The sequence below is a fragment of the Lepisosteus platostomus genome, chromosome 7, assembly GCF_059453375.1.
Source record: "Lepisosteus platostomus isolate fLepPlt1 chromosome 7, fLepPlt1.hap1, whole genome shotgun sequence".
NCBI lineage: Eukaryota > Metazoa > Chordata > Actinopteri > Semionotiformes > Lepisosteidae > Lepisosteus > Lepisosteus platostomus.
The window spans coordinates 59,795,772-59,820,920 of record NC_142617.1 but is presented as its reverse complement, the minus strand read 5'-3'; the positions used below and the strand labels follow the sequence as shown (position 1 = coordinate 59,820,920).

The 25,149-nt window shown below is 39.4% G+C and overlaps 1 protein-coding gene across 1 annotated transcript in view; it reads left to right on the top strand.

The window, feature by feature from the left end:
- LOC148659349 (leucine-rich repeat-containing protein 49-like) overlaps positions 1 to 25,149 on the top strand; it is a 106,868-nt gene that overhangs the window by 77,648 nt on the left and 4,071 nt on the right. Inside the window, exons 14-17 of the mRNA XM_088641476.1 lie at positions 7,329 to 7,566; positions 8,216 to 8,401; positions 8,640 to 8,749; positions 21,577 to 21,730. Of these exons, the coding sequence (XP_088497602.1) occupies positions 7,329 to 7,566; positions 8,216 to 8,401; positions 8,640 to 8,749; positions 21,577 to 21,730 (688 nt within the window). The remainder of the gene's footprint in view (positions 1 to 7,328; positions 7,567 to 8,215; positions 8,402 to 8,639; positions 8,750 to 21,576; positions 21,731 to 25,149) is intronic.

Here is a 25,149-nt window from a genome sequence, read left to right as displayed (position 1 = left end):
ATGTCAGCTAGGTGGAACTACACAGTTGCCATGGTCAGTTATGGTTACTGTCTTCATATACTACATTATTAATTATAACAATTGGTGCCCAAGTGTTCACAATAGGTACCTCTAGTACTGAAGTACCGAATACAGAGACTCACTGCTCTCATAGCCCCCTCAGCACTGCTGTTTCTTCTTCCTGCAAATACCAGACCAGGGGATTAAGGATGCAGTTTCTGTCACTGAACAGAAAACATGTCACATCCTTCCATCTTTTTATTCCTTTCATGTTGCCTCCTACTCAATCCTTAATTCTGCAGAGAATCTGTACAGAGAATACAAATTAAACATTTACATACCCTGTGATGGAATGATGAAGGTGTTTTAGTTCATCTGGAAGTAACCAAACATGTTTAAACCTGTAGTCCACATGCTATTCAGAACAGTATATTATGCTACATGTTTGTTAGTTCTATTACATACTGTAGGTAATATGTAATATAATATATGATAACACATCATGGAATGACTTGCTGTTTAAAGCTTAGTTCTCAACATTTACTTTCTCCAATAAAGAAGTTAAGAGACCAATACATTTAAAAAAACGCCTACTGCAGGCGTACTGTAAGTACATTTTAACTGGAGAAAAAACGTAGCGCATGTTTAAATGTTCATAAGAGTAGGATCTGGACATTCTGCAATGGAAGAAGCACAGCAGGCTAATCATGAAAGTAAAAGAATAAACCAGTGTTATTTTGGTTCAAATTTGAAATTCTCTCAACCCGTGTGTCAGAGGAAAGAACACTTAGAAGAACAATGATTGTGATCCAGTCTGGCAAAAAGTGATACTAAACTGACACGTCAGTTCAAGTACAGTAGGGAGCTACGTCAGGATGCGTAGGCTGCATAGGAACAAGTAAAGGTTTATTCCAGCTGAAAAGAGAAGAAAAAAAAACACAACGTTTCGGCTCTGGAGCCTTCTTCTGGTCTTTGGGTCACACAGCCAAAACGTTATGTTTCTTTTCTTCTCTTTTCAGCTGGAATAAACCTATTACTTGTTCCTTAACTGATATCTTTTACAATCATCAAGAGAGGAATTATTTTCTTGCCATGATTTCAATTTAGAAAAGAGGATGCCTGTTGAGTATAACCGATGAAAAGGTGTTGTTTGGACACTCAAAGTAAATCCCAAATAAGGTACTGGAGTTTGATGAACACAATACAATTCCTTTTTTTCTGCATTTGTCAAACGAGTCACAACTAAGATCAGCGATGAATCAAGGACCTGAAGCCACAAGTGGGACAAAGGTACAGTACATGGGGTTGTGAAAGAAACCACTTTTAGAGGATGTCAGGTACAGTCTGTCCATCCATGTTGCTGAGATTCTTCAGGAAACAGCTGGATGATAGCATGAAGACTCAGAGAGCTGCCTGCAGTGTGTAGTGCTTCTTTTGGTCTGTGCTGTGGAAGCACCTGCTTTGATTAGTATTGCAGTTTGTTTGTGTAAAATGCGTTTTTTTGAGGAGTACTGAGAAAGTAACCATGATGTGGCCTTGAGCTAGAAGCTCAGTCAGAAGCTACAGGAGGTCTCTTTCTGGGTAGTTCCAGGAGGCATGTAGGAACAAGCCATGCTACAAGTGAAATACATGGAGAAATCACAAAGAAACAAAAATAAAGGGTCCTTTGGCTCAAGTTCATGGCTAATACCATCTGCCATGAGGGATGCTAGGGTCCTGGGCTCAGTGATTCCACATGTGACCTATGAAAGCTGCACTCTCAGTGAAGGCAGTAATGAAAACACGCTGGATTTCTGATTCCTTTCAGTCCCAAGGTTTAAGCTCACTCACCTGACAGGTCTGTTTCCGAAGGCCTCCTCAGTGACCTGTTAAATATCGGAACATTACAGGACAGAAATCTGATACCTTCTGTTGAAGTTAAATCTGATAAGTGTGAGCCCAACATATAACTAATAGTGTAAGAATGTAGGTACAAATTGTAACATTTTTTATGTTCTCAGAGGACTTTAACACTATTCCGGTCTTAGCAGGCACCTTGCAAAATTTAACATGGATAAGTGCAAGGTAATGCATGCAGGGATATTATAAATGTCAGAGAAGTGATGAACAAGAAGTTATGATGTGTAGGAAAATTGCTTGTGTTGACTCATCACTTTCTTTCTTTTTCATTAAGATCAAGAAATTTATTGGATAGACAGTTCTTGTACAATTAAAAATAAAGCAACGTGCTCTTGATATAAACTTATTGCTCAATTTTGGTCACTGTGGGGATTCCTGCTCTAGATGCAGTGTTAACAAAAAAAACAGGGATAATGCCTGGTCCGAAAGGATGTGGGACCATAGTTTGTGGCCCCAAACAGAGACAATTGTATAGTGATTCAATATTCTGCAAGGTACTGAGCAATGCAATCTAGGGTACATTTTCAAGATTGCTGACTCGGGAAAAGATGTGGGAATGAGGTCAAGGGGCATTCAGGACAAAACAGCATAGTTTCAGAACGAGTGGTACTATTTAATCAAATATTTATTTAAAATTAAGGATGTTATTAAAAGTTGAAGGAAATTATTTTAGGTATTCTATTTTAATGTACATGGAAAGTCCCAAACAGGGCTCAAAGGTAATGACCTCTATCATTAAATGCAAACTTCACAGAGTATAATTAAAAGTGAAGTGAATATTCTCAGAGATTCAAATTTTACAGCCAATATTACTGTGTAGCATTACAAAATTCCACTGTGAGTGATCAGGTTTCATGGGGTCTTGCTCTCTGTAGCATGTTGCTATGTGAACACAGAGGAATGGTGTACACAGCATACCTTACAAATTTGTGAAAATAGCTAAGCCTGCTTTATGAATCTACACAAATCAGATCTTAATACCCAAACAAGTAAAACCAAATTACTATGGCTGAAAAGTATTATGGGGTGGAAGAGGAGATGTCTAGAGAGTCTACCAGAGTTAAAAAACATGGGGTGCAGAACTAGAAATATCTGAGAGAAATAGAAAAATGTCAACAGCACATAGACACAGCAGTGAAATATGATATGATTGGACACGTGCGCGTCAATGGGAGTGATGCTGGTATACAGTAATATCTGACAGTCTGAGCCAGACGTTCCAATGAAAGAGGGAGCTGTATTGGAGACAAGGGGCAGCCCTGTGTGAGAACTGAGGGGACATGCCTGGTCAGAACCCAAACTGTGGAGCTGTTAGGCACTGTTGCACTCAGGCAAATATGTGGTGATACTTAGTGCAGATACTTAGTGATAAAGCAGTTAGGAGCCAAACCTGGAACATTGTAGAACACCCCAGCCTCTTTAGTCTTAGACATATTGATATTCTCAATCCAGAATTCTTGAAAGCAGTGGGAAATCTGTGATTAGATATACAGGACAAGAGGATCAAAACTAAATATTTTTTGGTCTTAACTCATGGATTTAAACAATTTAAACACACTGAATAATTATGTTTTAATGGGACCCCTGGGACTGACTGATCTGCCAATTAGGAGCACGTATTCTTAACTGCATGCTCGTTTTCACACATTAGTGAATTAGATTAGAGAGTTGCGAAATAAATGTAACATGTCTTTATCAGCGCTAGTAAAGTAGACTCGCTCTCTGTCCTAGTCTGGCTGTGCTGCTCCTCTTTTCCAAACTGCAGGTGGTGGAGGGAGTCAAACCATTAACCACAGTGTTTCTTAAGTCGGTAGTATTACAAATGTTTGTTCCTTCTGAAGTCATGGGAATTCCCAGAGATGGATTTAAAAGTAAACTACTCTAAAAAAGGACTTGAGTGATCAAGAGCTTTTCTGGAATAGCAGTTTGGTTACAGCTTGCAAGTGGATAGTACAGGAAGATATTTTGTAGGACCTGGACTGTTTTCTTTTTAATGACTGTGGTTAAACAGGGTTCTGTGTTTTTGGTATTATTCTGAAATTCTAAAACTAACGTTTGAAACTTTGCTTAAAGTTTCACCTGTGTCGAAAAGTTGTTCTTTAGTGCACAGTCTTCTCATGAAAATATCACATTGAAAACTGTTCAAATTATGAAGATGCAATCTACTTTCAGTCTGGTTTTACATGAGAATGTTAAATACTAAGATGTTTAAATTCATACCAGTCACACATTTACAATATGGTAAAAGTTTAAGATTTAAGATTTTATTGGAATACATTGATAATAACAGATTTACAAAGGAGAGCAGTGTCTACAGTGCTGAATTATAGAAAAATAAAAATTGCAAGAATCGTGCAAAGGATGATCCATTTTGTTATTGTAAAACATTCATAGTCAAGCTAAGTCATACTGTATAATGATATATAGTTAATTAAATTTATTTTTACTATTCTGTTTCTTTAGTGCACAGTATTTCAATTAATTCCATCTGTATGCTGTTACTGCTTCAAAATAAACATAATCATCTTTAAAGGCTCTCACCCCAGAAGTTTCAGGCAGCCACAAAAGCATGAACAATTCTCATTCTCACACAGCTGTGTGAATGGTAATTTGTACAAAACTGCTTCAGCCTGCAGAAAAAGGCTCTTATTGCATAATAAAAAGAAACATATTACGTGGAAATTTCTAGATTATACTTCACCTTTGACCTCTGTATTAAGACATAAGCTTTTTTCATAAAAAAAAGACCCTTTTCACAGAATTTGCTATTTTATTCCTTTTCTTCCTTGTTCATAAGGTCACCGGCAGGATAAATTAAATGATGGTCCTGTTGAACCAGCACATTTTTAAATCATGGAAAATTACTGATAAGTTTCAAATAATACATTAATTAACCTATCTGCATGGTTTTGGTCTGTGGGAGGAAACTGGAGGACCTGGAGGAAACCCACACAAACACGGGGAGAACATATAAACTTCACATAGGTAGCACCCCAGGAAGTGAACCTAGGGCCCCAGTTCTGTGAGGCAACAATGCTAACCATTGTGCAATATCTGGGACTGATACTTTGATACCAGCCTATGTTTATTAATGATCTCTGCCGGATTCCTTGAATTTTTCAGTGTGTTGTGATGTCAATGGCTGGCATGTTACTGTAGTTGTGGCACAGAACAGCTGTCATGAGTTAGGAAACTGTGGTGTTGTCTATATTAAGTTGTTCTACGTTGCCGTAAAATATGAAACAATTTGATTTTCTGCCAAATTGTGTTAGAAATTAATCTCATAGATCATAGATCCTATGAAGGATGACAATATGCTTGATTAACATAATTTTTGTTTTTAATTTAAGATGAAACATATCCCTCAGTCCAGTTTCTGAATGATAAAATGTCTGCAGCTGTAGAACGGAAGGGATCACTCTCTCGTTTTTTTAAATGTCCTGTCATTAGATTTCATGAGTTCTGTGAGTATTTTCATGGCCCACTATTAAATATAGCAACAACTAAAAAACTTCAGGAATAATAATTAAAAAAATGTATATGAACTTTAAGATGTTTAACATTTGCAAACTTCTCCCCTAATGAATTGACCATGGTGCTGTCTTACTGTATCATGGCTCTGTCAGACCCACAGTACATTACCATTCCAATTGATCTGAAAGGTATCTTTTTGTGCCAGAGGAATTAAATGAGCACCAAAGTGCTTTCAGTTCTATTGTAATAACTGAAAGTGCTACATGATGATTTGGAAAACTACTGATGTTACCATAAAATATTATGCCTTTTTTCTCTTGGGGCATTTCTTATCCTTTCACCACCATCTTCATAATACCACAGGAGTTCAGTGCCTAAGACTTTGTAGGCTGTGCAGGACGATTTTTTTCATCTGTTTGTCTTACAGCGCAGAAAAGTGAGGGATTATAAAAATGCCTTCGGCTAGAAGCTCTTTCATTATGATCCTAGAAGGGGAAGATTTTACTGTCAAGTACTGAAGTAGCTAATTCATAATGGAGATAGAGTGTCGAGATGCTGGTTGTGAGCAGCTGACATGGTATATAAGGTTTCATGCTCCTAGTATTCATTTTCATCATGCGATTTGGATCTTGTGGCACCAGGTGGGCTGTGTGTGGTGGCTGTTCAGAGAATGTGGACACCTCTGTCTTTCCTGGGACCCACCCAGTGTGTCTAAGCCTTGGGGAGTGTTATGAGATCTGTACATTTCCAGTGTTGCAGAAATTAATTACTTGTGTTCCTCTGAGTCTGAGGGTAGAGCATATTTAAACAACGCAGTCACGCAAACCCAGTTATACACACACACACATGCCACTGTTTAAAAGTCTTACACATTTTGCATTGTTCTACTCTGAGATTTTTTCCTTCTTAATAAACACAATTCTCTAGCGATCTTCTACAAAAATTGTAGCTATTTTATTTTAAATGAACAACTATTCTTAATCAGCCTTTATTTTGTATTATATATAAAAAGTATCCTTCCAGCTTTATGGATGAGTAGAGAGGAGCAGGTGATATTAATGAACTCTTGGCAATGAGCCAGTTTTGATTGGTGTATCTAAGAAATTGACTATATTTTGTATCAGCTGCTTATTAGTCATTGATCATAATGAAATCATGTTCAATAGCATTTCTGGAAAAGAAAGCATACAGTCAGAGGATCTTATCTATACTAAGGGCTACTCAAGGACCCATCTTGAAAGAAGTGGAAGTCAGTGTAGCTGTGGTTATCATAATGCCTGCTCAGACCTGGACACGTCCACCTCTGTACTGATCCTGGCAATGGAATTATACAACTAACATACTGGGTGACAAATATACACTGGTTAGAATAGCTTGTCATAACCTCTCATTTAAAAACAGAAATGTATGTGAATTCCACAGAAAATATGCAGTAAGAATTCAGAAAATATATGAAGATAATTCATTCAGAAAATCATACAAAAGACTGTTCCAAAATGTCAAAATACAGTTTATAAAGTGCTTGAACTGGATTTTGAAAATGACAGTGAGTTAGTATCTTACAGTGCAGAAATAAATTAGAGATACATGATAAATTAGCCAGGTCAGATTATGTATTTCAAATGTATGATCTGTCACGACATTGTTTGTAAAATATTACATTATTTATATAAACAGTAACCTATTTTCAAAGCCCTCCTTGTATTTGTGAAACTGACATTTCTGTCTTCCAGGCCACAGTATTCTGGTCGTATTTTTTCTTTGTATTTTTCCTTCACTTAGTGAAAACTCAGAGCCAATTTGGAGCTCACTCTGCTGTTGCCCTTGTGTTTTTTGGAGGGGGATCGGGAGATGTCTGAGTCACCCAGCTAACACAATGTGTGCCACTGTGTGCAAGGAGGCAGCGGTGTCCCACAGGCACTGGCAGGCTCACAGGTGTCGCTTGCTATGCGCAGGCTCGCCGAAGCCGCAGTCGGTGCGGGGGTGCAGAGCCTCTCCCTCTCTGACTCCCACCTGGCGGAGCTGGACGGGGACACGCTGAGGCTCTTCGGACCCGGAGCGCTGGAGGCCCTGGAGCGTGGCTGGGGGGTGCAGACCGCTGGCGCCGTCACGGTCATCGCCTTCCGCTACATCGACTTCGACACCATCGTGCCCACCCTGCCGCGGATCCGTGTCAAGTTTCCCAACGTCAGGGTGAGTGGACAGCGGCGCCAGGGGGCGCTCACCCTGCGGTCCATGTGGGCCCTAATGCCCCAGTATAGTGATGAGGACACTATACTGTAAACAGGTGCTGTCCTTCAGATGAGACGTAAAACCGAGGTCCTGACTCTCTGTGGTCATTAAAAATCCCAGGGTGTTTCTCGAAAAGAGTAGGGGTGTAATTCTGACATTCTGGCCAAATTTCATCATATCACAATCCACCCAGCTCCCTTTGGAAACAAAGAGTCTGCTAAAGGAATTTAGGTTTCAAGTATAAGTCATTCTTTAATAGAACAAAAACTAGAAAATAGAAAAGTATAGAAAAGTGTATAGAAAGTGTATAGAAAAGTGTAGAGGTGTAACCCCAGCATCGTGGCCAAATTCCCATTGGCCCTTACCAGTCATGGCCTCCTAATAATCCCCATCTATGAATTGGCTTCATTACTCTGCTCTCCTCCCCACTGAGAGCTGATGTGTGGGGAGCGTTCTGGCGCACTATGGCTGCCGTCGCATCATCCAGGTGGGGCTGCACAATGGTGGTGCTGGAGGGGATCCCCATTACCTGTAAAGCGCTTTGAGTGGAGTGTCCAGAAAAGCGCTATATAAGTGTAAGCTATTATTATTATTATTATTCTCCTTGTAGCACTTGATCTTCTCAAACAGCAACATTAGCCGGCTGCCTCAGCTGGCCGCGCTGGCCCAGGTCAGGAGGCTGGACCAGCTGACTGTCCACCCCGAAGGCAATCCGGTGGTCAGCCTGGGGCTCTGGAGGTCCTTTGCCATCTACCGGCTCAACCACTTCAACCTACAGAGGATCAATGGCCTGGAGGTACAGTGCATTGCCGTACAGACAATCCCGTTAGAGTATATAGTACTTTTTCTATTACAGTTCTGTCAAATAAAGAAAACTAAAGTCAAAACACAGTACTAATACAAATAGCATCTAATGTAAAATTCTGTAAACAAGTATCTTCTGAGAAAACAATAATTATACATTCAAATTATATGGTAGCCATTACTCTGCTGTCTCCCTGCCCTTGATGTTGACGCAGCATTTCTGTTGATAGGTGACCATGAATGATGTTATAACAGCAGAGAGGCTGTTTGGTACCTTGGGCCACATTGCAGCGACTGAGACTCCACACTATCGCCTGCTTCTGCTCCTTGAAGAATCCAGGTAAAAAAGCAGAGTCTGCAATTGGTCTTTCTCCATACACAATCATAGCTTCATACAGTATACTGTATACACTCAATCGCATGTTGAAGGTGTAAGAAGGAAATAAGGAAGATTCTTACCTAATCCAAAACAATCATCAATCATGCAGTCATGCAAAAATGTAAAGAGTATGCAGTTTTTTCCTTTATGCGGCCTTGATTGTTGAGGCAGGCTAACGGAATTGCAGGTTAAACAAAACAAGCCATAATGAAGACACAGCCTTATTATCAGACTGTGTGGATGCAATAACAGATATCCTGTGTTTAAGATGACCTCATATTCTCTCAGGTGTCAGTTTGTCATCTGCATGTGCCTTTGAATCATCACACTCCCACGAGAGGGCGGGGGACCCTTGTCAGCAGTGAGATGGGCCACTCACAATAATGCAGTTTTGTTTAGAGCAGTGAGTGCTCTGTCTTGTATAACAGTCAGCCTCCCCCTCTGGGCTGGACTTCATTCATATGGCCAAATGTCACTTCAGTCAAATACATTAAAGCTAAAAACATTCTAGGCATGTTCAGTACAGGGTTTGTCAACTTAATCTCAAATTGCATCCAACTTTTATTGAGGCTTTCTAAAGAGACATACTGTTTTCCTAGTCTGTGTTGTTCTAGCAGAAGAACAAAATGCAACAAATTGTGCAGATTTTTGGTTCTAAAAAGATTCAAGCACCATGATGGGAATCTGAGCTGTTGTAGCCCAAAATAAGCTTTTATGTGAGCAAAATTATGTGCCAAAATGAATGTATTATAAAGTTTTCCTACAGAGCATTAATATGATATACAGTAATAGTTTGGTTTTGAGAGCACTGCTGACAGATCTTTAAATCTGAAAGACCCTTCAAGAATAACTTTTCAACATAGTGGCTTCTTTGTATCATCTTAAATTAGATATTATATGTAATTGCATGAGATAAAAAGAGCTTAAAAGCAGATTGTCTACCTTAACATCATGTGAAGACTGGTATTACGACCCATCCTTATGCTGTATAGCTCTTGGAAACTAGCCTTGTTGTTCCACATGTACAGTGTCTCCCTGGTTATACTGTTAGGAATTATACAGTATTCTAGGATTTCACATTTATTTCGGTGATTACACAAATCGATCTTACAAAGCAGTCAAGACAGTAACATCTCTGTTACAAAGTGCATAGCTGAAATTCTGTCAGGGATGGCCACATGCTGGACACAAATCCTGATCAAACACTGGTTTTGTTATTTGTCTCTAAATGGGAAATTTTTTTTTTGTCGTTTACAAGAAAACCTGATGAGTACTGTATATTCAGCCCAGCAAATTTCCAGGCACAATTAGCTTAATTATTCAACAATCTCATCATGCGGTTCTTCAACGATCACACAGTGTCCACTTGAAGTCCACATGAATCTTGGCAAGTTTTCTTCTCATGACCGTACACGTACAGAAGAGTGCTCTGTTTCTGTCTCTTTATTTCCACTTGTGGCCCACAATCATTGTGTTGTAGCTGAACGTAATATTTTAAATTAGTACTGTGGCATTGTGTAATTTTAATATTACTCTTGTTCCACAGTCTTAAGGCTAATGTTAAAGCTATTCAAGTATGACTAAATTTAATTAATGCAGTATATTAATTAGTTCAGACACATTTAATTCAGTTTATTAAAACATGCACATCATTTAAAAAATGTTGTGTGTGGTGATTTTGTGTCTGGATGGAGAAGCTGATTCCCAGACTGTGCATGAATGCTGGGCAGGTGTCAGCCCTACCATGAAATTATGCCAACATCTGTTCTTTTTGTGAAATAACGTATTTTTGTTGTTAAAAGACAGTCATTTTATTGATTTCAGTCAGAATTTACTTTCTTACCTTTTAACAACACAGAGTGCCTATCATGAACAGCTTGTGGGTGTTTGCTGTCACGGTGTACTATTTAAAAATACTTTTCAGTCCTGTGCTGGTACAATATTTTTCAACCAGCTGTGCTGGCAGCTGGTTCTCTGCACCTTGTAGACTGCGTATGGAGACCCACATGGTTGCATGCCTCACCAATCTGGCTGGGAGGAAAAGGATGTGTCTGTTCCGCAGCTTAGTCAAGAGGAATCCCAGCTCCCCTGGGACACAGGGACTTGGGAAATTGGGAATCTTCAGCAGGTCTTGACCTGAGGCATGAGGGACACTGAGGTGTCTGTGAGGGTGCTTGACATGACAAGTGCTATTAATAAGAAAAACAGAACATAACACTATTGTGAGATATGCAAGATGACATTACAACCCCTTAAGGCAGCCCTTGCCCGTTTACACTTATAAAGACCAAGAAATATCATATTGATTCAACTAAAAGAAGCATTAAACCACAGTTTAATAAAAATAGAATGACCGGAAGGATGCACAATCAGAGATTCCCGAACCAATCGAATGTCACTTGACACACAGGCACTGCTCCACAGCAGATTTGATGTGTTACGATAATTGTTTTTAAACGTTTGTGAATGTATCATTATTTTTAATATATGTCAATAAATTACACATTTTCTTGTTTCAGTTGTTATACTGAAATTACAAGTGAAACTTTGTTTTAAAACATTTAATTGAAATCATTTCTGCATGTTTAAAACCCATTCAACAGCAATTATCAACAGTTAGTCTTTGCAGCATGATGGCAGCGAAATGACATGTTTTGGAAATATCTTGGCTCTGACAGAGCGTGCCGGATGAGCATGATGGGAGGGCCCGTCCGCTCTCCTTCCAGCCTGTGTGGAGACAGGCCTCTGCCACTTCCAGCGTGTGTGAAGTTAAATTCAAAACATATCATGGCTCTGAAGTCACAAGTATCGTGCGTGGAGGTAATTACTGATTAAAAAGCTAACTATATCACAAAAGAATTATCAGAAAATGCAAGTGTGCATTAAAGATGTTTGAAGTGCTTCAAAGCTTCATTAAGAAAGTGGAACAGCAAAAGACAAACCTTTCTTAAACATTTTAAACACAAGTAGTACAGTAGAATCCTGGCCATGTCTGTCATTCTTGTATTCTAGTCTGCAAGATGAAGAAGGTATTGGCTTGGTCACAGGCTCCTGAATAGTATAGGAGGAATGAAAATGATGCATCTAAAGAATTTGCAGAATTGGACAACACAACCAAGTTCATTGTCTCCAGGGAATTTCAAAGGCTGGATGCCAGTCAGCCCATCGGACTCTGGCTTATACCAAGGAGAAATCTGCTCTCTTTGGCTGCTGGAAACAGAATTTGCTCTCACTCTGGGAGCTTGGCACCCAGACTTGTGAACCAGAGAGTTCACACAACAAGAAGGAAAAAGGAAGGGCTGTCTTAATTCTTGTCAGATAGATGCATGTTTGTGTAAAGGGCTCAAGCCTTGCAAAATATCTGTGATGGAAATATTTTTGCCTGATTCATGAAAAATATGTCCAAAAAAGAACAGACCACAGAACTACCAGTACAAAGTGCAGCAACAGCACTAAGTGAGTTTTTTACAACTTTAGACAAGCCTTATATGCTGAGGAGGGTAGTTGTTATTCTTTTACTTGGAAATTCATGGCACACTTCACTCATATTTTAGACGTTAAGAAAACAATATCTACAGGTATGATGATTTTTTTATGTTTGCACATTGAATAGTTGGCTCCTCCATTTTAATATATATTTTAAAACCATAAAATATGCTGAATCTTTATAAAATACTTTTAATAATGTAATCAGGGTAAATCAATGTCTGAAAAAAGCATTATCTTTATTTCCCTGTAGAAAACCGAAGTAGACTTTAGTCCAACTATAGCTAATAAATCTGTCTTTGTGTACTTAAATGAAAACTACTACAGTACTGAGACTTGTTTTAAGATATGCTTCAAGGTAGAAGACCTTTGTCAAGGCTTTTCTTAAAATATATATTAATATAAATACATTGCAATGTATGTTTTGTGATGTTTATAGGATTTTCATTTGCAAAAAGCAGTGGAAGCCTTCCATGCACCGTGTTTGTGTGCTCACTCACTGTACAGCACAGTACGTGTGTGATTCGAATTGAATTGGGCTGTTCTAGCTCCCAAGCTATAGGGTGATGTAACAGTTCAGCGGTCTTTCTCTAATGTGATGCATGCATTTAGTAAAACAAAAAAAATGCTAATAGTTCAACACACAAAATATGGCAGAAATTACACTTTGCTAATCCCTTTCTGAATGTAGCCAGGCGTGTTTCTGTGTAAAGCACACCGATCCGAGAAAGTCAGGTGTTGTAACCAATCTGTGTTATTACAATGCACTATTGTAAACCCTCTGAGTGCAGATGCTGCTCCCAGAACATGATCTTAATTCTTTCCATACTTGAACAAGCTGATGTGAATTGCTGGAGCATGAGGAATTACAATTGATTTTTTTTTAAATGAGAATAAAGATTTGGCTATGACTAATATTATTTCCAAAATTACTGTAAGGCCGGATGTATTAAATATAAAACTCAAATTATTTTAAAACCTACTTCTCTGCCTTACGATATTGAACAGCTTTAGGAGGGCAGTGGCCTCTTTGCCTGGGTGCAGCTTGGTTGCCTGGTTGTGCGTTTCAGGCGATGAGTGGGACACGAAGGGTCCCAGGTCCCTGACAGGGGGTGGGATCACCCCAGGAACAATATTCCAATGGAGAAGCCACAGCTACTTGCAAAGCCCACTTTCTCAAGTGCTAGAGAAAGAAAAGATTGCCAATCCAAAACCAAATTATCTTCATGCTTATGCAGGAATAACCTCACTGCATGGCATATATTGTGAGAAAAAACTGCTTTTCTACTCAATCATGATTAAAAAATAGTTTGTTTCTTTAAAGTTATTCTCGTTAATTTTTTTTAATTTTGTTAATATTGAATAAATGCATAATATTCTCAGCATATGGTAAAAATCTGAACATGATAATGATATCAATGATATTGTTAGCATGATCTAATTTGGTTATAATGATAATTGATGTTAAATTGTTGATAAATGATGATAATTAATCCCATTACATCTTGGGTGTGTCTTTGGTGTCACTGGTCCAAAACGTATCCTGGACTGTGTCCTGTAAAACTCCTCTTTTATAGTTGGAAATGTCTGCTCCATGATGTTCTTACTGCTGTTTGTGCCTGTTTTATTTCTTTTATTTGAAACGTTGGAATGCTGCAGCCCTTATAATCACATATGTGTGTGTATGTGTCTGTGATAATTATAAAGATTTACAGCTTGCACAAACTTGCCCCTGTACACCCCTGAGCATGTCTCTTAACCACAATCTAAAATTACAAACAGAAAATAAGGTTTAAGAATACATCCTAAATATTCTTTGCAATAAGTTTGCTAGAAATATGGTACATGAATCAGTTATTTTGTTTTCAATTGTCTGAGAAAGATTTAGATCTGTAAATGCTATGTACTCTTTCGAAAATATATTTTACTTATAATTAAAAATATCTGTTTGTTTTTATGTTCCGAACTGCAATTTTTAAAGCTTGTCTGTTTTTTAAGACACGTTTCCAAGAGTCTTACAGCGGCTGTATCTGTGCACACTGTCAGTGGGGTCTGTGCGTGGCAGGAGGACTCCAGATTTCACTCAGAGCCCTGCTGTTAAGTGTTTCCTGCTGGCGGCAGGCTCCCCAGGGAAGAGGTGGGACCTGGCATCCTCATGCACTCTTCAGCTCAGCCAAGAGCACTTGAAGAATGTCACAGCAGGTTATTAAAACACAACTTTTGAAGAAAAACAGGATTAGACGGTCTACAGTTTATTCTTTACAATCATAACGCCTCCCAATTTAGATAATAAACCTTAAAAACTGCTGGCTTCCGCAGCACTGGAAGTTGCAAAGATGAAAAATGGTCGTCTTTAGCGCTAACTTCCAGATCTGTGGAAGCCTCATCCATGCGCCACCCAACTGGAGGACAATGCTGAGGCATGTCGGCCAGCTCCACAACCCTGCCATTGAGTGTGTCCTGGGCTTAGTGTATCATGATTAAGAGAGAGAAAAGATCGGAAATAGTGAGATAATAATAATATTAGGGATATTAGGCTTGTGAGGATTATTGTTAGCAGTAGTATTATTAAAGTTGGCTGTAACAGATTCCCACAGGCACACAAAACACACAGAAAATGATAAAGATGGCGACTGAGCATTAATCACAGATCAAATGCTTAAACCATAGCAGTCGCCAAGCAGTCTCCAAGCAGAAGAGCAGTTCCTTGGCTGTGAGGTTCCAAGCTCAGGATTCTCCACAGGGAGAATGCACTCACACGCCCGGACATGCTACCAGCTCTGTTGTGCCTTGCTGTCCTGAGGGAAGGTGGGATATTCCTAATGTGAGGAAGTTTACTTTCCTTCATAAAACAAGGTTTATCTGAGAAAACAAAAGAATGTTGGTTAAATTAGGCGTCAGAGTCAGAAACAAATTTTGCTCACGACTGCATGTCAGAATAGCTCTGACCCTCTCTCTGGTCATGCAAAACACCTTAGACTTCTGCTCTTTATTGAACTTCAGGGCTTAATGATGGGAGTGAATCAATTCTTGTCTTAATGACCCTCCTCTAAACCGTGCATGTCTGTGGCTATCCAGGGCTAGGACTCTGGCACTGCAGCAGAGTAATTAGTAGTAATTGGAGGCACAGGTGCAGGGTTTTGGCCATCATAATGGTAATGAGCTAAAACACACAGCCAGCCTCAACCTAAGTACGTATGATGGAGGATAATCTCGCCTGTTCCCTGTTTTAGGTTCAGTGAAGTGCACAGGGATAGCAGCACAGTCAAGAAGAGCACAAGCATTGCAGTGTTCTGGGTGATGAAGACCTAATCAAGAACAACAGCTGTGACTATGGTGCAGCTGTGTTTACTAGCAAGGGGCATTTAAATAAGAGAAATCTGCGTGAAATACCAACAGAACACATCCCCCGTTCCATCTTCACATGAATTAGTAGTTTACACTAAATTTAATGTCTTGGCTCTATTTCAGCGATATGGAACAGGTGTCCCATGATTTTGCCTCCCGGGGTCAGTTTTCCATATGGCTTTATTTGTGCACAATTACAGACTGGAGCTGAAGCACAGTGTTTCTGCACTATTTAATTTTTTACAGGTGTTCAATTTTGATATCCACTTTTCCACTTTGTGCAAATTCCTGTGGAACATAATGTATCAATTTAAAGTAATGCTGTCATGTCCAATAAATAATTTCAATAAAAATATTCCAAATATAAAAAGTATAGAACTCATCCAGTATATATCACATGTCCAATCAGTCTGGTTGCGATTTATTCTCTGAGCGGTATCCTTGATGAGAGTATAGATTCTGTGGGAAGCTGTGTTTAGTGCTGGTCAAGAAGCGTATTTTTAAGATACACCAATCATTTCCCTTTACAAGTCACTTTTTAAATATAACTTGATCTTCAAATGGATCTGAACACCTTATGGTGAAGGAACAGGATATCTGCCTTGATTGCACTCTTTCAGATAAGTAAATGATTCACTTACAGGAGATGTCTACCCAATGGGTGTCAAAAAACGGAAAGTTTAGGATGCCAGTGTTGAGGTACAATGCAGTTATTAATCTGAAGAAGTTGCCCAAGTCTGTTTGTGAGCTGCAGATGTGGATGTAGAAGCATAAAAGGGATAAGAAAACTCTTATGATAACATGATGCCACAAAACAACAATTTATTTGCAAAGATTCATATGTTGTCAACACCAGATATTGTAAGTCACTCTGGGCCATATGCTCTGCTCCAGAAGGCCCGTTTCCTCTGATTAGGCTGAACTTCAATTCTGTTGCGTCTTTTTTTATCATGGACAAACTGTTTTATAAGAGCAAAGATTGCTTGCAGACTCAGTATATCTTAAATTTTTTTAAAAAATTATTACGATAAATACCAAGTTAATAATATGCTAATAAAAAGCTCAATACTCAAATCACTACTCGGTTTGACCCAGCAACTAAAATAGGTTAGATTTACGTTTCCCAATGAGATGAGTATTAGAAAAGTAATTGGTAGTCCAAAATTTTAAACAAACCTAGACAGCTGTTAATTAGTTTTGCATCAGTGTATGTTTTATACCAGAGTTAAAATAATAAACTTAAACATGTTCAAGTAATCCTTTACTTTTACTTTTCTGGGTTTTGTAACATATTGCCTGGAAATCTATGTAGTCTGGAAATGTTAAACAATTAGAAATAAAAATATGCTTCCCAAGATTGTGTATACAGTACATACCAGATTCTACTGAGTACTGTAAATACCCACAGGGCAAAGAGTTGGTGTTAAGCCCAACGTGGGCGGTGAGTTCAGAGAAAAGCTGAGTAACTCCTGTATTGATACTGTATGTGATAAACTGAGTGGTTACAAGAACTCAGTCTGTTTAGCCTTGCACAGAAAAGGCTTTGTAAACAGTGGGTCAAGTAGAAAGCAAGGACCATAAGAAATAAAGATACAGTACACTTAATGTATGAGCAAAAACAGTTCAAGGTTTTTCTTGGTGTTACACACACCCTGTACTACTAATTTTTTATAACGTTGTGTACAATTATGGTCACAAAATTAATATTGCTGTTCTCCAACCAGGTATACTAGAGATTATAGGAATTTCTGTCACATGATAAAATGATTGGATCTTTTTAGTCTCGAACACAGCAGAGTGTGGAAAGAACGGATTTAACACCTGAAATCCTCAGAAGTATCGACAAATCGATAAAACATGAACCAGGCACAAGTGGAAACAACAGGGAAGAAGATTTTAAACTGAGCTTCTTTGCACAAAGGGTTCTGGTGACTGGGACAAGCTGTCCAGGCATGTTGTTTAAACTGGCTTCGTTTTAAGAAGGACTGGATGACATCAATTAGTTACTAGCATCAAAACAAGCTAGATAAGCTGAGTGTTTTTTTTTGTAAACTTTATTATGTTCCTTTTCCCTTGCTCATCTTGTGGTCTTATGGCATTTTATATCTCTGCTGGAAGTAGGCCAGTAGCTGGCTTTCTTCCACAAGGGTGTGGAACAGTCATTTTGCACCATGGCCCCAAACAGGCTGGTCCAGAGCTTGAAACCAACATGGTGGTTACAATGATTTACAATTATCATTCAAAATTAGAATTGTCCTTCAGATACTTAGAAAATCTTAGAACTATCATGATCTTTATGTGATGATATGCTGATAGTTGATGTTGATGGGCAAAAGGTTTTTAAAGAGCAAAATGTATAGTAGTGTCCTGTTTCAATACAATAAAGAGCCCCCTGCTTTTGTAGTTTGCTGTGATTATGAAAATCATCCCCTGTAACCACTTATCTTGGACATCTGACAAACAATACACAGTGTTGATTATCTTGTTTTGTTTAATGATTCCTATAAGCCATTCATGTGATTCACTTAAAGTAATAAGAGAGAAGTAAATCCGCATGCACAGTAAAATGGACAGGATTTGGCAGAGGCTTGGTGCTGGTCATTTTCATGAATCAGATGGAATCTTGGACAAGACACCCTATAGTGTTGTAGTCAATCACCTGTCCCTTCTGGGGAAACACTGGACAGAAGTTTGTCTTCCTGAACCTAATGACTTGTGCAGCTCGGGCAGTTGTGAGGGACATTTCTTCTTCTGTCTTGGCTTTGCTTAACAAATGGCATTCTTTACTGTGCAGGTAGAGATTGAATGGAGTACATTTAGGGTCTCTTGTTTCTTTGAAATACAGTACCAGTCAATTATACACCAGCAGAATGATAGTAGATGAGTGTTGTGCTCTGTGCTAGTTAAGGCTTGCAAGTTTTGCCAATGTTGTTAACAAGGAGTTCTCTTTCTCAGTGATATGAAACATATCACAATTCAGCATGCTGGAACAATAGCACTTTCAATGATGTTTTGTAAAAAGCAATTGCTCTGTCAAAATAATTCCCATGGAGCACAAAGGACAGTCTCTCTTCACATCAGTGATGCAAAAAATTTAGTACAGGGGTCAGTTCTGAGGTGATGCTGGACTTTATGAGTGATCTGCAAAAAAATAGGTGCCTTTCATTTTGTTCATGTTTGTTTTGTTAAATTATTTTGTGTTAGTAATAAGTGAACTGTTAACACATGCATATTAGCTGGGGGTTGCAAGGCTTTTGAGCCTATTTGCGACTCCAATAATTATGAACATCCTGGAGAATCTGTTTTGAACTTGACAATATTTTTATTAAGCTGATGAAATTGCTGACAAAAAATATTGGTAGTGAGGGGAACACTGATTGATTGGACTTGTTTTTCTTATGTACAAGCTGTCAGATTTGCTCTGAAATCTTACTTCTGTTGTTGCCATTTGGAATGAGACCCCAGTCTTCAGCTTCAGGTGCTATAATTATTAAGACATGGATCTGGAAAGGACTCAGGATCAATTAAAGTCATTGTTAAAGCCTACTGATGAATTAGAGTCACAGGTTTGCTGGGTAAGGTGGCTGTGGTCAATAACAATAAGTTCCGTACATCATTTGTAGAATTCTCTCATTGAAGGCTAAAACTGTCTAATTGCTGAGCAAAAAGACAGCTGAATGTGCATTTTCAGCACTTTTAATTACCTGTGGCTGTTCATAAGAAAAAGCAGCAGGAATCATGCTGATACGTGAAGCAGACACTGCTTGTAGCGTGGTAATGGTTTCCTTTTTGAGTTCATGTGCTGCACTTAAAACTCTAGATCAGCAGTCTGTCACATTATATGTATATATATATAAGGACGGGGCTTGTACTGGCACACACTGCCATGATTCTTTTGTAATTGTTTTGAAATGTATAAAAAACATCCTCTTCCTTCTCATTAATAACAGTGCCCCCAGAGAAGTGCGAACAATATAGCAATTAAACCTGTTGATGAAAGCAGGACAAGGGAAGAAACTGGTGCTCTCTGGGTGCTTGGAAAGCCCCGTCTCATCTACAGAGATGAAATAAAGATGCAGGGGAATGAAACTGAATATCAGTGAATGGAAGTGGTTGCAGGTGGGATAGGAAAACATGTGGTTTTACTTATAAAACATGACAGAATTGATAGTGCTCCCTGGGAAAAAGTGTTGTAGAAAATGCATTGCTGTCACCAGCATTGTAAAACAACAATTAAGAAGAGAAATAGGATTCTGGGGTATTTTAGTTAGAGAATACACTAGCAATGATGGAGCTGAACAATGTCTTACATAATTGGTTATAAAAATGGCCCTATAATTACAGAGAAAATGGGACTGTAGTTTTTCTGTGGAGACATTGTGAGAGCTAACTATGAGCAAGGCTCTCAAAATCTTGATCACTACAAAGCAAAGTGGTCACTCAGATGAATAATTCAGAATAATTGCCAGATTGAAAGGTAAAACGATGGCTTGTGTGCTTCAGCTGCAGTAGTGTTGTTCGCCCCAGGAATGACATTACAGCACCTCCTCGCAGTTTTACACAGCCGCGGCTTTATCACAACATACTCCATACCCACCTCACTTCATCAGAGTTGGTAAGCCTGAGAGGACTAGCTGATGTGTGCTTTAAAGCACCGATGCACAGATTGGCACATCCCCCAGGCTGGCAGGCATGGGTAGGCCAGGTGTAAGAAGCTACCAAAGCCAGTGTGTGAACCATAATACCAGCAGACCTGATGATGTTGAGCTGTAAGCTGTCCTGCTTGAACAGATTCCATACAGGAAACCTACATTCCACAGCTATTTCCCGCCTCCTGGCTGCCCTTCTGGGAGCTAGTGATGTATGTCCTCCTGCAGGTTTTGTGTTGACATGTTTCAAGTTGTGCCAGTATACTTGATTTCAGTTCCTGCACTGCCATTGACTATCCCTGCCTCTTATTACAAATGTGGGTAAGCACTTTCCTTCTTTCCTTCTCTCGGTAAAAGCACAGTAATGTCACTGACTTGGATCATTGCTTTCAACACAACTGTGAGGGTGGTCTGTATCAGTGTGCCTTGCGATGGGAGGTGTATGTACAGTATAGTACTTGCACAGAGAGGCTAGGGAATGACACAAATATTGTGCATTTGTCTTCACTGCGATCCCAATGTAAATATTTCTATATATTGCTAGATGGAGAATTGGTAAGAGATAGAGACTACACCTGGTCTTGGGGTAATTATTATTAGTAGCTTCTCAGGTATCTGGTTCATTTTCTGATTTGTTAATCAACAGTCAAGAATAATTAGTCTTGATAAATTTTAAAGTAGTAAACAATAGAGACAGTTGTAAACAGACATTGTTCAGGACTGGCTAGACATCTTGCAAATGCAATTTAATATTAATATATAACACACTAATTACAATTGTGTAGTGACACAAAATGAAACTGTCTACTAAATTTGAAACATCCCATGAAAAGGATTTAAGAGTAAAGACAATGTGGGAAAGTAAAAAAAGTAAAAAAAAGAATATCTGGCTCTGTAGGGAGACTCACGTGAACAGGTGTTTACCGAACAAGTATGTTGTTACATTGGATCATCGTTGTTAAGCCCCATCCTTCGAGGTCCCCTGTCCTTCAGTCTATGCTCTTCGAGGTCCCCTGTCCTCCAGTCGATGCTCTTCGAGGTCCCCTGTCCTCCAGTCGATGCTCTTCGAGGTCCCCTGTCCTCCAGTCGATGCTCTTTGAGGTCCGCTGCCCTCCAGTCGATGCTCGTCGAGGTCCCCTGTCCTCCAGTCTATGCTCTTCGAGGTCCCCTGTGTCAGAGCGTGGCAGTGAGCGAGCCTGCCCATCGTTCACCTGAGCCAGGGAAGCTGCTGGGCAGCGAGTAGACACAGCACACAGCACACCTGAGTGCGGGAGAGAGTGACCCCCCTTGTTTCCTGCCCCTCAGGAAGCGGCAGCTGCAGTTTCTGCTGGAGGGGCGCGGGCGGCGGGCGGGCCTGAGCCCGGAGGAGTTGCGGGACAACGGCAAGGCGCTGGGCGAGGGGCTGAGCAGGGCCCTCTTCAACTACCCCAGCCGGGACACAGGGGCCGACAGCACTGAGGTAAGGAGGGAGCGTCCAGGACAGGATCCAAGTAGGAAAGGTGGCTCTTTCACAGCTGGTTCTTGGACGTGCTGGTATTGTTGATGTCCTAGAGTTCTCAGGTCCAGACCTCATCTCCTCTTACTCATCCAAGCCACAGCACTGCTCTCAGATGCACAGCAGTTTGTTGTAAACACCTGTGCAATACATACTGTACTGTACTTCCTCTTGTCTGTAGTGAGAATCCTGCACCACACTACAAGAACGAGCTGTTGTTTTTGTACAGCAAGTCAGTGAAAACCCTTCGCTCCCCTAAAAATCAATAGGGAATAAGCAACAATTGATTACTAGGTACAATGTACTAATTCCCAGTGGTTGAAATGCTTAATTCATGCAAATTTATCATTTACCAATTTGAGTGTCTAATTGTGATATACAGTGCCTTGCGAAAGTATTCGGCCCCCTTGAACTTTTCAACCTTTTGCCACATTTCAGGCTTCAAACATAAAGATATAAATTTTTTATTTTATGTGAAGAATCACCAACAAGTGGGACACAATTGTGAAGTGGAACGAAATCTATTGGATTTTTGAAACTTTTTTAACTAATAAAAAAATGAAAAGTGGGGCGTGCAAAATTATTCGGCCCCTTTACTTTCAGTGCAGCAAACTCACTCCAGAAGTTCAGCGAGGATCTCTGAATGATCCAATGTTGTCCTAAATGACTGATGGTGATAAATAGAATCCACCTGTGTGTAATCAAGTCTCTGTATAAATGCACCTGCTCTGTGATAGTCTCAAGGTTCTGTTGAAAGCGCAGAGAGCATCATGAAGACCAAGGAACACACCAGGCAGGTCCGTAATACTGTTGTGGAGAAGTTTAAAGCCGGATTTGGATACAAAAAGATTTCCCAAGCTTCAAACATCCCAAGGAGCACTGTGCAAGCGATCATCTTGAAATGGAAGGAGTATCAGACCACTGCAAATCTACCAAGACCTGGCCGTCCCTCTAAACTTTCAGCTCAGACAAGGAGAAGACTGATCAGAGATGCAGCCAAGAGGCCCATGATCACTCTGGATGAACTGCAGAGAACTACAGCTGAGGTGGGAGAGTCTGTCCATAGGACAACAATCAGTCTTACACTGCACAAATCTGGCCTTTATGGAAGAGTGGCAAGAAGAAAGCCATTTCTCAAAGATATCCATAAAAAGTCTCGTCTAAAGTTTGCCACAAGCCACCTGGGAGACACCCCAAACATGTGGAAGAAGGTGCTCTGGTCAGATGAAACCAAAATCGAACTTTTTGGCCACAATGCAAAACGATATGTTTGGCGTAAAAGCAACACAGCTCATCACCCTCAACACACCATCCCCACTGTCAAACATGGTGGTGGCAGCATCATGGTTTGGGCCTGCTTTTCTTCAGCAGGGACAGGGAAGATGGTTTAAATTGAGGGGAAGATGGATGCAGCCAAATACAGGACCATTCTGGATGAAAACCTGTTGGAGTCTGCAAAAGACCTGAAACTGGGACGGAGATTTATCTTCCAACAAGACAATGATCCCAAACATACAGCAAAATCTACAAAGGAATGGTTCACAAATAAACGTATCCAGGTGTTTGAATGGCCAAGTCAAAGTCCAGACCTGAATCCAATCGAGAATCTGTGGAAAGAGCTGAAAACTGCTGTTCACAAACGCTCTCCATCCAACCTCACTGAGCTCGAGCTGTTTTGCAAGGAAGAATGGGCAAGAATTTCAGTCTCTCGATGTGCAAAACTGATAGAGACATACCCCAAGCGACTTGCAGCTGTAATCGCAGCAAAAGGTGGCTCTACAAAGTATTAACGCAAGGGGGCCGAATAATTTTGCACGCCCCACTTTTCATTTTTTTATTAGTTAAAAAAGTTTCAAAAATCCAATAGATTTCGTTCCACTTCACAATTGTGTCCCACTTGTTGGTGATTCTTCACATAAAATAAAAAATTTATATCTTTATGTTTGAAGCCTGAAATGTGGCAAAAGGTTGAAAAGTTCAAGGGGGCCGAATACTTTCGCAAGGCACTGTATATCATTTTGTTTCTCATGGCATAGTTTTATATCATTTATATAGGATTTATTCAGCTAGACCCCTGCCCATTTAAAAGGAGATCTTCTGACGTCAGTGCCTCCAACACAAAGCACATTTACAAGGTCCTGATCAATGTTCAGTACTTTTTCTCCTCTTCTGAGCTCAGTGCTGCACAGAGCCTGCACCTTTCAAAACAGATGTTGAAAGTATCTGGCATCATTTATCTATAAATGCAACTGTTGTGCAACAAAAGACAATGGAGCACGATACTTTACAATAAATGGCAACGTCCAAGTATACTTCTAAAACAGGACTCCCCAAAACGTCTAAAACTTGGAATCCCCAAGTGCCTTCTGTCTAACATCTGCCCAAATAACCATGTCAGAAACTGCAGTGTTCTTGTCAGTAGGATGAAAAGGAGTGACCGGAGGTAAAGTCAGCTGAGGATTCGATGTACAACATCAATAAAATATGTTTCAATAAAAACACGCAGGGCCTGATTTTCCAGAGTTAGGAAGAATACTTGTGAGTAAGGGCTATTTTGAATGCAGTTACTTGAAATTTTCTAAAATAACGCAGTTTAGATACTGCATCACAAAATAAAGCAAATACTGTATATAAACACATCCAATAAAATAAACAAGCATACTATTATTTCCATTATTTCTGAAGAAATAGAGAGATTAATTTGGTTTCAAGGATAATTACTGTATTATGATTGTTGAAACAATACAGCTCCATTAGAAATCTCTATACAGAATGCCTTTGATTTCACATGACATTTGTGAGTATTAAAAATATCGATCCCAAATATCTAGGTGTCCATTTAGCAATGTAACATAAAGCAATCAGAAATGTAATATAATTTACTAATGGTAATTCTAAGTTAATTAAAAGGCCCTTAATTATGATGATTTCAATTCTTACATTCACAGGCTCCTAGCTATCTAAAAATAGCCTACACCAATAACAATAATGTAAAAAGCAAACTAGCTAGCCACTGCATCTCTGCCAAACATAGAAAAATATAAAACCTGTAACATGAGCCAGCACATTTAACCTCCATATTAGTTATTGAATGTGCTTAAGGGAATTTATATACTGTCACCAGGCAAAGATACAGTAGCTTACCTGTAATATGTCTGATGTATTTGCAGCAACAAGACTATACTGCATGGTGATAGATCCTCTTTAGCCATCTGTTTCTGATTATAAAGAAATTATCAACCCATTCTTTGGGTTTTGGAATATTCTATGTGATGTAGAAAATTATGCATCGCTTTTTTAAATAAATGGAAATTGCATGGCAGTTTTCTTTAAAGAACCACAAATAAAGTCACTACCATAAACATCAGCTCTCGCCCTTTCCA